At 39.4% G+C, this 14,959-nt stretch overlaps 1 protein-coding gene across 2 annotated transcripts in view; it reads left to right on the forward strand.

Annotated features, from left to right (window-relative positions):
- Nucleotides 1-6,193, forward strand: part of LOC122539943 (glucocorticoid-induced transcript 1 protein-like) — a 64,880-nt gene extending 58,687 nt beyond the window's left edge. For both annotated transcript variants that reach the window (XM_043675143.2, XM_043675144.2), the window contains exons 7-8: nucleotides 326-446; nucleotides 1,803-6,193. In XM_043675143.2, the coding sequence (XP_043531078.1) occupies nucleotides 326-446; nucleotides 1,803-2,163 (482 nt within the window). In that variant the 3' untranslated portion in view covers nucleotides 2,164-6,193. The remainder of the gene's footprint in view (nucleotides 1-325; nucleotides 447-1,802) is intronic.
- Nucleotides 6,194-14,959: the final 8,766 nt, after the last annotated feature.

The following is a 14,959-nucleotide window of genomic DNA, read 5'->3' on the forward strand; positions in this document are numbered from 1 at the left end:
TTCCAAATTATTTTGGACTGAACAGTGTTCATTTGCAGTTTACCTTGCATTGACCCTCAAGTTTTCAGTGGCCTGGCTGTGGGACAGTGCTGGATATTCACTTTCTGGCTATCATCTGAAAAAAGATGTGGCGTCTAGAAATGTGGATGAAGTTGCACCTCAAATGTGCATTGCTGCCATTATTTGAATTGTTTCTTTATATTTCACTGAATCCTTCAACAAAAGCATAGATATTCTCAGTTATAACACTAATTGCAATTCTGGATGAATTGGTTATGAGCCCAATGTTGATGATTCATTTCCTCTTGTGTTTTCATTGATCCAGATAGTGGCACAAGCTCCCCCCTTCTGAAGTATGCTTCTTCTCCCAAACCTAACCACAGCTATATGTTCAAGCGAGAGCCTCCAGAAGGTTGCGAACGGGTGACTGCATTTGAAGAAACACCGTAAGTAGATGATGTACTTAGCACAACATGGATAACTTGGGGGGGGAAAAAGCCAATTAGCCAAGTGAAGTGCAGTTTGTTTCGCTTTCCACAACATCATTAATAGAGCCAGCGGTTTTAAAATGTGTACTCCTTTGCATCAAAACTTCTCATTTCCAAATTAATGAATAGATTGTTTAGTTTTACTTGTTTTCTGTTCCATATTTAAAATTAGGATGGGACTTCAGTGAGCTAGTCAAACATCATTGCTTAAAGAATGACGGTCAGTTGAAGGCTTTTTGTTTGTTGCACTTGGGCCTTATTCTGCTTGCATTGCATTGTCAGGTTCTGCCTCATTCCTCTCCTCTCAAAAGTCTGCTGCATAAAGAAACAATAGAAACAGTATTGAAGATTATCGTCAGCCATTAATATTTCACCAGAATATGAAAAAGTAAATCAATAGAATGGGCAGATCATGGAACAGTAGGCTGGTTTTGAATTCCAAACAAAAATAGCTTAATATAACAAGATGTACTTTTGTAGCAGAACGGTCATTGTGACCAGATCATCATTTAATGGCGCTCGAACTGAGAATTCAAAGGCTCTTAAGATTAGTAAGGTTTTAAATTTGTGCTGTAAAAACCATTCAGTATTGTCTGCTGCCTTTTGAACATGCTGTATGATGTTTGAAATCTGGGAAAATAGTATGTACAGTTGAGTAGTCTGAAATTAACTGCAATCAAAACTATTTTCGAGTTGAAAAGTAACATTTCATCGGGTCAAAACTTTTGAAACAAATTTGAGAAGCAGGACAAGATGAGTTTGATGAAAGCATGTGCTCAGACTAGTTAATTTTTAGAAAAGGGGTCTGATGATGTTTTACTTTGCAATTTTTCCGAGTCATTAACAACTCTGCACCTTGCAATAGAGAGCAACACAAGGTCCTGAAGAGAATCATTACAAGTGTGTGAATAGAATAAAACTGTGGGGCTTCTCAATTTATTGTCTGAGCTGCAAGAATCCAGTTGTAATGCTTTAAAGAAAAAAATGTAACAAATTGCAAAAAAAAACTGTGGGTGCTGAAAATCAGGAGCAAAAGTAATGCTGTTGGTGAAACTTAAGTCTGGCAGCATCTCTGGAGAGAAAGCAGAGTTAACTGAGTTCAGAATTCAGTTCTGAAAAAAGGTGAAGTGTTGACTGTAACGAAATGCCCTTAGCACAATTTAGTTCAGCTTAATTTAATTTGACTTGAATTCAGTTTATCTTGACTTGGACACTCAGATTTTGTCTTAATGTAATTCTATCTGCTTTGACTTGCTTTGAAATCAGTTTGGTTGAATATGGTTGTGAATTAATCGCACCTGTGTTCTTTTTCAGGACAATTTCCTTTGGGCAGGCTTTGCTATACTCGTGTCCAGATAAAAACAAGGTTAATTTCAACCCTACTGGCTCTGCCTTCTGTCCAGTCCATATTCTCAAACCTCTTTTACCAACTGTTGACTTAATATTAAGGCACTTGCCAACATCTGCTTCATCAACCCCTTCAAGCACAGGGGGATCATCAAGCACTTTGACCTCTTGCCAGTCTACAACTCAGGTCTCATTCCAGCAACCATTGGAGGATTCAGGGACCACAGACTTTACTGAGCTTTCTAAGGAACAACCTTTACAGTTTGATCCTTGGAAACTTGCTCAGGCTGAAGAAGGTGCCTTTTTCCAGAGCTCGTTAGTAATTTAGACTGGCAAATTTGCAAAAGTTAAATAGCTGACTGGAACTTTATCCCTAACAAGTTTATGGTGGTAGATGCTAGTGATATTGGTTGTCTTGGCCATAAATGTATTTGTATCTTGACTGCGGGTTTAACTGTTTTGGATGTAAACAGATACTAAACCAACAAATGAAGCATGTGTCTTCAAGGGAGATTTGGCTGAACATTAGTATTTGTCTATAAATATTTGTGCTGAAGGCAATGGTTTATCAACAAACAAGCTTATTTGAATAGAAATTCTAGGTATTCTATGCTACAAAACTGATAAGTTCAAAGATGTCTGCTAGTCTTTCTGTTAACTTTTTAACCATAGCAGTACATTTTCTTTCTTGGCTTGAGCCCAAATGTTGCAACTTCAATAAGCACAAGGAAATAAGGAAAATCGTGAAGATGGACATAGGACTGTATTAAATGGTGGCCACTGGTTAATTTTTGCTGGGTATTTTTCAGTCAGCATCTAACCCCATAGTACCTTGTGTGTAAGACTGCTACAGTATTTAGAGAATAAATTTGTTTATATATTAAATGCACATTGGAAGCTTTTCCTTAACTTCCTTGCTCTTTACTTTATGAAAAGCATTAGGTTTAGCATTTTCAAGCAGCGTCCTACGCAACTGCTGTTGATTTCAAGGTTGTAGAATATGGAGTCTAATATGGAATAATAGAAATCCTGGGTTACTGATTACAATTGGTACAAGTTAGACCATTGGGTGCTGCTGAACAATTGATCCCAGTGAAATGCTGGAATTTAGTAACTATCCTATAAGCAGCAAGTATGTTTCCTGCCAATGTGACACCTGTGTAAGCTCAGTACAGAAACTGAATTGTAAATGGTGTTTGATCTACTTCAAAACCTTAGTACTTGTGTATAATTGACACAACTTAAGCCTATTAATGAAGATGTCACAAGGGAAATTAAATTCCTGTTTATCCAATATTGGGCAAAATTATCCCTACTCATTTCTCACTTTTAATTGAGACTGAATAGAATGAATTGCCCTGGAAACTTTGTGCCAGACAAGGGAGTAGGAGGGTATTTTAAGATCAATATGTAATTTTTAAGATCTAGAAGGCTAACAACTCAAATATTTGGCATTGATTAAATTTAATTTGTTCAGGTTAAATAAAACATTTGTGAAAGGTGACTGGGCTAATCTAAAATCAAGTGAGGCGACAATTTGAATATACCAGAATTGGTGTTGCAGTTATATTGATGTAATCTGTGCAATTAACTGACATATACTTCAGTTCCTTGACACAGCTTGCAAGTGCTGTGCTGTATGTTGCATTTGATTATTGTTTTACTTAACAAAATAAATTTCATGGCCAATTATATTAAGTTCAATTTTTTTTTGTAGTTTGACTGCTGCAACCAGCATCAGTAACATTTTGAACTTTGTGGGGAGATTTTTTTTGGCTGCGTTTAAATTTATTGGCTATTGAGAGAATTTCAGCCTTCCCTGTTAAGTTTTCTGCCCAATTGCTACTATTTAGGAATAAGAATTAAATGTAATATTTTAAACATTGGGCTGCATTTACTAAATGTAATAATTATAAGCTACTATTTAGCACCAAGAGTTTAAAGAGTGGCTTAATTTGATGTATTTGATTTCATTACTCAAACTAGTTTGGCTTTTTTTTGGTAAAGGAGCAAAGAGGGAACAAGTGAAAAGCACAAGGTTAATTTGCACGTATGTCTAACAACCATCTGTTCAGCTTTTCTTTTCTCTTTGTCACTGTTTCAAATGCTTTTTTCTACTGAAATGTATTTTTTAAATTTACTTAATGTAAGTCTCGGCTTACATATACAGAAATGTATTTTTTTTGCTTTGTATTTATTTAAACAATTGATGTACCCATTTGAAGGGCTAGCTTCATTTAAGGTCTGTCTTGGGTATTAAAACAAAGTATCTATCTGAAGCCTCTAGCTTAAAAGCAAAATGTATAGATATATATGTATTAAAAAGAAACTGCTTAGATCGTCTGCATTCCAGTTTAATTTGCAGGTATATTCTGATACAGAGCCTGTCAAAGTAAAAGCACCAGCATTTAAACTCTTAATCATCTTGTCTCGTATTCGAAGATTGGTTAATCAGGTTTCAGAAACAAGTTGAGTGGAGTGCCCAAAAGGATTGTCATGGTGTGCTCCTGGCTTGTGCATTAAGTTTCAACGCAATCTGTAATTGTGCTTATTTTTCCATTGCCTTGATAGTGAAACTGTAGACAGCAAGTGACCTAACATATTGGTCTGTACATCATGATCTTTGAAACTGCTTTGAAAAGAGGCTTGATTCTAAATTGAACAGTGCAGTGCAATGCAATTATCAAATTGTACTTGGGAGGTTCAGTGAAACATCATGCTGTTTGAAGTTGATATTTATCCCTGGCCTACACTTAGCTTTCCACCTGCTCCTTTCCCCAAAAAGCCTTGGTATATGTATTTGGGAAAGAAAATAGCTGTTGGTTCCTGATAGTGGCATATGTTACACTTTAGGTGAAAAAACATTAAATGTAATTGTGGCAATTGTTTTCTTGCAGTCAGCAGTGTCTGGAGTGCCATTTTTAATTTTGTTTTCCGTTGAACCTTGGCCTCCTTGCCTTTGTTTGGCTCTGGAACTCTAAAGAAAAAAGATGAAGGTTAAACAGATTTTAAAGTTTACTCTAAATTGTTCAGGGGATAACATTCACATGTCTTCTAAAGCTGAGAAAATTCCTTGATTTTGTATTACCTCATGTTCTACCTGCTAACAAATTTTACAAATGCATATTTCTAATTGGTTAACTTATTTTTACAGGGTGCTGTATCATAAACTCTCGCTTCACATTTTTGCACTAGTTGCATGAAATCAAAAGTAATGCGATAGTATCTCTTTTTGATTTTTAAGCTACCTTTTTTTGTGAAATTGTGAAATGTCATTGCCAACCTGACTCCTATAAAATAATTACCACATTTGTGGTTTAATGTCTTAAACCACTTTTAGGGAGATGAATGTTTGTAATAAAGTGCAACATTGTATCTGGTTGAGTTTTTGATTTGAAGTGTGTTATCTACTGTGAGGGAAGATATCCTGATTGGAAGCAGTGCACCTTATAGGAAAAAATATTGTCACATTTTTAAGTGTACTAGCACCTTCTGGTGGTAGAAGCCAAGTACTGTAACAGTATTAAACAGACCTTAATCTTTTGAAGTTGCTAGGTCTTGAACAACTGCACCTGTGGTTGAACAAGTTTAAATGATCTTCTCCTGTTGCTTTATTAATCTATTCAATTTACTGTTGAATTTTAGCAGCAGCCTCTTTTTTTTTTTAATCTAGATCAAATGTCACTCCTACTGTGCTGCTTTATTGAAAAAAAATACCTCTCAGTAACCTTTGGCTGAAACAATTGTTGCTTATATTGTACTTTCTAAAAAGAAATTCCAGTGGCTATTAAACTTGAGAATCAGCAAACAAAAATTCAAAGCAAAAAATATCTGTATGACCATTTGTAAATAATGAACATGAGTGACACCAGCTAGTGTAGCTGACTTTGTAAAGCTAAGGCATTGTAGGCATAGAATTTTTCCTCCAACTTTAAAACACTGTACCATGACACGTTTCCTTAGACACTGAAATGTGTATTCACATTGAAAAAAATTAGCATATCTGAAGAATTATAACTATTTCGTTTTGTATTCTGTACTTGTTGGAAATGAACTGTTATGATGACTGCAAATAATACCATGTGAATGTTGAGTAAATTGCTGACCAAATTGGTTAATGTAACACCAGTTTTGTATTTAAAGATTTGAATTGGCCTGGAATTGTATCTTTGTAGAATTATTTTGTCTTATACACACTATTTGGGGGTTTGGTTGACACTGTATATATGTTTCAGCTCATTAAGCTTGGACAAATGTATTGACCACATGAGCTGTGTTTTAGCGTGTGGATTTGTGTGTTTTTAAGAAGTAGGTTCAGTTTCAAAAAATACAAAAATAAAGTGCCAATTTTCATTGCAGATCTGTGCTTTATTAAATTGTCTTCTATTACATGTCCTCTCAAACTCTGTTTTCACCAGAGTAAAATTGTTCAAACTCTGGTACTTCATTCACTGTCTAGATCTACCCAGGGGTAGAATATGTATGTTGCAATTTAAGTTGGAGCTAATAGATTGCTGCTACGTTATTGGTGTGGAGAGATCCAAATTTTTAATTGCTTATTGGAGCATATGTTATCCACCATGACCAGGGCCTCCAAGCCCTCTGTTTTTCCCTCTCCAGACGTCCCCAACAGTACCCTTCCACCGACACTCGTTCGTTTAGCTGAACTGGTCCACCCTATCAACCTTCGCATAAACCAAATCATTTGCTGACATTTCTACCACCTCCAAACAGACCCCACCACCAGGGATATATTTCCCTCCCCACCCCTTTCCGCCTTCCGCAAAGACCGTTCCCTCTGTGATTACATGGTCAGGTCCACGCCCCCCTACAACCCACCCTCCCATCCTGACACGTTCCCCTGCCACCGCAGGAACTGTAAAACCTGTGCCCACACCGCCTCCCTCACCTCTATCCAAGGCCCTAAAGGAGCCTTCCACATCCATCAAAGTTTTGCACATCCACTAATATCATTTATTGTACCCGTTGCTCCCGATGCGGTCTCCTCTACATTGGGGAGACTGGGCACCTCCTAGCAGAGCACTTTAGGGAACATCTCCGGGACACCCGCACCAATCAACCACACCGCCCTGTGGCCCAACATTTCAACTCCCCCTCCCACTCTGCCGAGGATATGGAGGTCCTGGGCCTCCTTCACCGCCACTCCCTCACCAACAGATGCCTGGAGGAAGAACGCCTCATCTTCCGCCTCGGAACACTTCAACCCCAGGGCATCAATGTGGACTTCAACAGTTTCCTCATTTCCCCTTCCCCCACCTCACCCTAGTTCTAAACTTCCAGCTCAGCACTGTCCCCATGACTTGTCCTACCTGCCTATCTCCTTTTCCACCAATCCATTCCACCCTCTCTTCCCTGACCGATCACCTTCATCCCCTCCCCCACTCACCCATTGTACTCTATGCTACTTTCTCCCCACCCCCACCTTCCTCTAGCTTATCTCTCCACGCTTCAGGCTCACTGCCTTTATTTCTGATTGAAGGGCTTTTGCCCGAAATGTCGATTTCGAAGCTCCTTGGATGCTGCCTAAACTGCTGTGCTCTTCCAGCACCACTAATCCAAAATCTGGTTTCCAGCATTTGCAGTCATTGTTTTTACCTCATGTTAAACTATGCAACTCTACTTGTTGCAACCCTTACGCAATTTTCAAACTTGCTACATCCAACCTCTATTTAAGTTAAATCTAATAAGGACTTGTTTCTCAGTATCTTACAAATGCTTCCTGGTTTTGTAATGGGCAGTGATTTAGTGTTTGGAAAATATGGTGTTGAAACTGCAACACCATTAGGTCTGGTACTGTTTGAAAGTAAAGGCAGTTCATGTAAGGGATGTTAACTGAGGGGTGATCTGCGGTCTGCATTTTTTAATCACACATGGGATGTGCGTGTTGCTGGCTGGACCAGCATTTATTGTCCATTCCTACTTATCCTTAAGATGGTGAGCTGTAGGTTTGCACTGAGCATAAGGAGAAAGTGAGGACTGCAGATGCTGGAGATTAGAGCTGAAAAATGTGTTGCTGGAAAAGCGCAGCAGGTCGGGCAGCATCAAAGGAGCAGGGGTTTCGGGCATAAGCCCTTCAGGAATCAATCCTAGTTTTTAGTTTTTTTGCGGTGAATTGCACTTTCTTCCTTGTCCCACTAGAATGTTCTACGTCTTATCCTTGTCAAAAGATCTTCCAAGTGAGTATTCCAGCCAAGTCATCTATGCTACAATGAGAGGTTTGCCTGATTGCAACTTAGTAAGTCTGGTGACTTAATTTCTACTTATTGATTCTTGTATTTTTATGGGCTATATTTCAGCCCTTTTGAGGCTCATTTGATCAGCTGTACAAGTTTTTTTTAAAAAATCACCATACTAAAACAGAATTTTTTAATTAGAGAGACACAGTTGGTAATGAGCTTAACCTGAGGGTGACCATGCTGCAGAATCTTCATTGTGACCTCTGAAGGTGCGGGAATTACCCCATGGTGGCGTCACTCATTCACCCAGCCGATTGAACTAACAGACCCAACTAAATGTACCTGTGAAATCCAATCTTTTTTTTGATAGTTTGACCATTATTGCCTTAATCTGTAATGTGTTATGGTAGTGATTTCTGTTCACAAGTAATAAAAAAAACACAACAATGGTATCAGATGTTTAGATTTTGCTTAGCGCATTTTTCTTGCACTTTTTGAGAGAATAATAAAGCTATCAGACACAACCATTACTATTGAAATAGCCTAAAAAGTTGGCCCTTTGGCTCCCACACAAGTATAAGTGCATAGAGTATTATTTCCCAACAGGAAACATGGAAAGGTTTTTTTGCGAAGCATGTGACAGGAACTTTGAATGAGGACATATCTTTTTGTGATGTATGCCTTTTTCTAGTCTCACGTGGAAATGACAACCTGTGGCAAGCTGTAGAGGATGAAGTGTCACTCAATATTGATGAGAGCAGGAAGAGTTTTGATAACTGGTCTCTTGGACAGGCTATCTTTAAAAATAAGTTCCAGGCATAGGGACTGTTTCTTTGTAGGTTTGTCAATTTTTTTTTTTCTGTTTAAACTTCAGCTCAGACTGATGGATGAAAATTCATTCACTTTGCAGGAAGTAAATATTTGGAATGATTCAGCCCAGATAAAATGGGACTGAGTTCACAGTATGACTTCATTGGATCTACTTCATAATTTGTATCGATTGTCTATTTGAAGGACACTTGTTGAGCGAATTGGAAAAATTCACATTGGTTAGCAAGCTTTTAAAAAAAAAATACATGGGATAAAGCCATTTCACTCTATTGTTATAGAACTGATGGGGAAATGGCTGATAATGTCTGGAGTGATAAATATGAGAACAGCAACTTTGAGCATACCAATGATCTCAATCTTACACACTAAGGTATTTGAAATTTTACAGGCTATTTCATTTTATCCAGTTGAGATCCTTTTACCATACACTTGAATCAACAAATAAGCAATTGTGAAGCAGAATTGAAACAAATGAAATCAGTTTTTGGCAGCAGTTTTATTTCTCAGTAATTTATGGATTAAAAATACTTTTCTAGTCAGTCAGTGGTCTGTGCACAGGAAGTCATTAAATTTGAATCTTGAAACCAAACTAATGTGATAAGTAGACTAGTGTTTAAATTTTCATGTATCCAACGAATTTTCACTTTTTTAACGTGCCATCCCATCATCTAAATGTAGTGCATCGATGTGGACTTTAAGGAACCAAGAGTGTAATTGCTATAGTGTACTGATGTGTTGCTTAAATTTAACCAGCTGAAACTGAATTTTTACCAATACTGACCAGCATTTTGTTCTGTACTAGGAAATGTTATTGGAAAGAGAAAATGAAGTCTGCAGATGCTGGAGATCAGAGATGGAAATGTGTTGCTGGAGAAGCGCAGCAGGTCAGGCAGCATCTAGGGAACAGGAGAATCGACGTTTCGGGCATTAGCCCTTCAGGAATGAGGAAAGTTTGTCCAGCAGGCTAAGATAAAAGATAGGGAGGAGGGACTTGGGGGAGGGGCGTCGGAAATGTGATAGGTGGAAAAAGGTCAAGGTGAGGGTGATAGGACAGATTGGGGTGGGGGCGGAGAGGTCGGGAAGAAGATTGCAGGTTAGGGAGGCGGTGCTGAATTTGATGGATTTGACTGAGACAGGCTGGGGGGAGGGGCAATGAGGAAACTGGTGAAATCCGAGTTCATCCCTTGTGGTTGGAGGGTTCCTAGCCGGAAGATGAGGCGTTCTTCCTCCAACCGTCGTTTCGCTGTGGTCTGATGATGGAGGAGTCCAAAGACCTGCATATCCTTGGTGGAGTGGGAGGGGGAATTGAAATGTTGAGCTACAGGGTGGTTGGGTTGGTTGGTCCGGGTGTCCCAGAGGTGTTCTCTGAAACGCTCCGCAATGTTATTGGAAACTCTGCCTGAATTTTAATTAGTCCCAAGCCCTATTTATTTATTTTCCCATCACTTCAGGTAACACCTTGATTGTAAAAATAATTCTTTTCAAAAAGTTCCATTTCACATACCCCCCCCACCTCCCAAAAAAACATTAACAACTGACCATCACAGTAACTTTCTAATTCTGGTGCTTTGAGCATTTCTGATTTTCAGTTGCTCCACCATTGGTGATTTTCATCAGCTACCTGGGTCCCAAGTTCAGGCAGCACGGTGGCTCAGTGACTAGCACTGCTGTCTCTCAGCGCCAGGGACCTGTGTTCAATTCCCGCCTCTGGCGACTGTGTGGAGTTTGCACATTCTCTGTCTGCATGGGTTTTCTCCCAGAATGCAAAGATGTGCAGGTTAGGTGAATTGGCCATGCTAAATTGCCAATTCAGGGGTAAATATAGGGTAGAGGAATGGGTCTGGGTGGGTTGCTCTTTGGAGGGTTGGTGTGGACTTGGGCTGAAGGGCCTACTTCCATACTGTAGGCAACCTAATGTAATCTAAGGAGTTACCTTCCTAAGCCTTCCAGCTCACTTTTCTATTTTCTTTAGACAACTTTAGGGCCAGCTTTTGGTCATCTGCCCTGAGGCCCTATGTGCCTTTGTCTTGAACTACATTGTTTCAGTCAAGTGCCTTTGTGTAGTAAATAACTAAAAATACACTAATGCAACCTGTCCATATCCATGTGATGTATAAGGTGAGTTTGTGTTTTCTGTGCTAAATGAGAAGATTCCCAGTGTCATGCTTTTACTTGGGTTTCCATGTAACATTTTGACTGTTCCAGTCATGTTGACCTGAGGTTCTATGGCTCTAGCAAAGAAAACGGAATAATTTAGTCTACAATAGGAAATTGACTTGGCTTTGAATTTTCATCATCATACCTTCAATTGATGCCACCATTCCTGGAAGTAGATATTTTTGCTCCTAATCAAGACACTGGGTGAAACTTAAACTGAGTTTGGTAGCAAATTTGATTCATTTGGTAATTAATGAGTTTAAATACAGAGCTGGAGCTGGGCTCTGAGAGAGCACCTTGCAGTATGTTTAAATTACCTTGCCTTGATGAAACAGCTCTCTGATAGGATCAGTTATGTCAATCAGCTGAATGTAGATGGTTTAACTGTTGATTTTACTATGGAAGGAACCTAAACTAGTTGGTGACTCAGTTCTATCTCAGACATTTCTGAAACTGCATGGTCAGAAGATTACACCTGAATTAACACAGGTCATAGAGTAACAAACTTCTTTCTATAAGACCATAAGAAATAGGAGTGGAAGTAAGGCCATTTGGCCCATTCAATCATGGCTGATGGGCATTTCAACACCACTTACCTTCACTCTCCCTGTATCCCTTAATTTCTTGCGCGATTAAGAATTTATCAATCTCTGCCTTGAAGACATTTAACCTCCTGGCCTCCACTACACTCCACAACAGTGTATTCCACTCTGTCTGAGGAAATGTCTCCTCACTGACCCACTCTAATTCCAAGGCTGGGCCCACGAGTCCTAGTAACCCTGCCTGATGGAAACAATTTCCCAGCTTCCACCTTTTCTAAGCCATGCATTATTGTGTAAGTTTCTATTAGATCTCCCCTCAACCTTCTGAAGTCTAACAAATACAATCCCAGGATCCTCAGCCTTTCATCGTATGTTAGGCCTACCATTCCAGGGATCACATGGTAATTCATTGTATACAGTTAACAGGAGTTGCTTTAAGGTTTATTGCAGGTGAAAGTCTTGCATATTGTTGGAAGCTTGCTGTGTCATTCATTATGATCATGCTTGATTATCCAACTTCTTGAAATCTTATGTTATGGTCTTGGCTGCTTTCTATGGTACTGAACTTCACTGGCTCACTACTTGTTTGAAGAAATTGCTCCATATCTCAGAACGAAAAAACTGACTTTATATCCTTAAAATATGACCTGATTTTGGACATTCGCCTACAGTCGGAAGTACCGTTTGTGTCTATCCTGTCTCGTCTTAGAATCTGAGAAACCTGAAATTCTCAATTTTCTGAACTCCAAATATAATCCTGATTTGCTTTTAATAGTTTGCATCAGTTCTGCTATCCAAGGAATCAGTCGAGTAAACCTTTGCTCTCCCACTATATCCCCTAGATAGAGACAGAAAGTGTACAAAGTTTTAGGGTGTAGTCTCATGAAAGTACTGTATAATTACAGGAAGGTATCCCTTATCATATCCTTAAATCCCCTCATTATGAAGGCCAATGTGCCATTTGCTGCCTTAACTGCCTGCTGCACCTGCATGCTTCCCTTGGGCAATTGGTCTACATTCCCCCCTCCATAAATTGCCAATCAGATGATCTTTCTGTTTTTGCCATCAATATACATTTTATTGACATAATGTTGCATTTGCCAACACTCAGCTTGTCCAAATCACAGATGTATCTCTGCATCCTGCTCAGTGCTCACCCTCCTAGCCAGCTTTTGTCAAATGCAACTTCGGAGGAGTTCGATTTAGTTCTTTTCAATCAAATCATTCATGTATTGTGAAGATATTTCATGAGTACTTAAAGGAGTTTTCCATGAAATTCTGAATATTTGAGTAATTCATCTGCAGTGTGCAGCTAGAGCTGGGTTCGTGACTCTATAGGTGGCTCACAGGCTCTGTGTAGTCTCCTTTTATTCCTAAGTGATAAGTGAGGCAATAGTTTAAGGATTACTTGTGTTTCTGCAGCTGCAAGTGGGTCCATGATGAGGAATTGCCTCCCATGTGCCTGAGTCATGGATGTCATTGGTTGTAGAACACACCTTGAGTAGTGGTGAACAGCAAACAGCTGTTGTCCAAATTGGTGCTCATGATATGAGTAGAAAAAAGGGTGTGGTTCTGAAATCAGCATTAGGGGAACTAAATAGAAAACTTGAAAGGAAATGTAATCTCCAAATTACTCTCAGCACTATGTGTAACTGAGTATAGAAATAGGTGGACACGACAGCTGCATTGTTTGTCCAGCAGCCAAAAGCTCACCTTTCAACTTTGAGACTGTGCAGATCATCTCTCCCACAGGAATGAAACAGAAACAGAGCTGAGATCCTTGGCGTTTTGCTTTGGAGAGCATCAGGAATGCCAAGCATGATACTTATGAAAGAGCGCATTAGAATATAAGGACATTGGTCAGGCCATTTTTGGAATACTGTTCCATTCTGGTCTGCCAGATATAGGAAAGATGTTGTGAAACTTGAGGGTGCAGAAAAGACTTACCAAGATGTTGCCAGGATTTGAGCTATAGGGAGAGGCTGAATAGGCTGGGACTATTTCCCTGGAGCATCAGAGGTTGAGGGGTGACTTCATAGAAGTTTATAAAACCATGAGGGGCATGGCTAGTGTGAATAGTCAAAGTCTTTTTGCCAGGGTAGGGGAGTCTGAAACTAGAGAGCATAGGTTTAAGGTGAGGGGAAGGTGGGGGGGGGGGGGGATTAAAAAGGACCTGAGGGGCCACTTTCTTATGAAGAGTGAGATGGTGAGCTTCCAGAGGTGGTTGTGGAAACTGATACAATTATAATATTTAAAAGACACTGGATGGGTATATGAATAAGAGGGCTTAGAGGAATATGGGCCAAATACTGGCAAATGGGGCTAAATTAATTTGAAATATCTGGTCAGTGTGGATGAGTTGGACAAAAGGTTCTGGTTTCATTCCGTACATCTGATTCTACAACAGTAAGTTAATTGGTGGGATCAAAAAGTAATTGAAGCTAAATTAGGCTTACTGTATCTGTGCATGGAACATAAGAACAAGTGTAGACCATTTAGCCAGTTGCCATTTAATATGCTAATGTGTTTTATTCGCCCATCCCTAAAAGACTTTACACACTTATTAATCAAAATAATTCTACTTCAAACATATGCAAATTGATTGTCCACAGCCCTCTGAAGTGGTAAATTCCAAAGTTTCACCATCTCCTGCACTTTTCAAAACAAACATCATCTATCCAATCTGGCATTCCCCTTATTTTTACATTGTGCCCCCTGTTTCGTGACTCTTCTCTAGCCAGGGGAGACCTCTTGCCTGCATCTACCCTCATGAAGGCACATTCATGATGGCGATTATGCTCGAAATGTCGACTCTCCTCTTCGGATGATGTCTGACCGGCTGTGCTTTTTCAGTGCCACACTTTTTCACTCTGATTTCCAGCATCTGCAGTCCTCACTTTTTTTCTATCCTGTCTAACCCTTTATATAAGCTGCACAATGGATTTGCAGAACATCTAGATGCTGTGCATACACTAGAATATCATTTAATGTCAAATTGACCCTGAGCTTCCAATAGTCTGCCACTTGAACAGCTCAGTGTGTTTCTGCACTAATGTTGCTGTCTCAGACCTGCTGCAGTGTTCCCATGAGCCTCCACGCAAGCTTGAAAACTTATTTTCTGCTTGTGGACTCTGCAGCCTCCAGGACTCTAAATAGAGTTCAATAATTTTTGAGCCTGATTCCAACCTTCCATGTTTTTTTACCTACCCCACACCCTATCCTGTTATTACATAGTCATACAGCATGGAAACAACCCTTTGGTGTGGAACAGTTGGACCAGGTTTCTAAAAACTTAGAGTCCCATTTGCCGATACTGCTCTAAACCTTTCCTATCCATGTACCTGTCCAAATATATCTCAAATGTTGTAATTGTACCTGCATCTACCACTTCCTCTAG

Source organism: Chiloscyllium plagiosum, unplaced genomic scaffold (assembly GCF_037043375.1).
Source record: "Chiloscyllium plagiosum isolate Xiang-an unplaced genomic scaffold, Cpla_swu_hap1 HiC_scaffold_32, whole genome shotgun sequence".
In the NCBI taxonomy this organism is placed as follows: Eukaryota; Metazoa; Chordata; class Chondrichthyes; order Orectolobiformes; family Hemiscylliidae; genus Chiloscyllium; species Chiloscyllium plagiosum.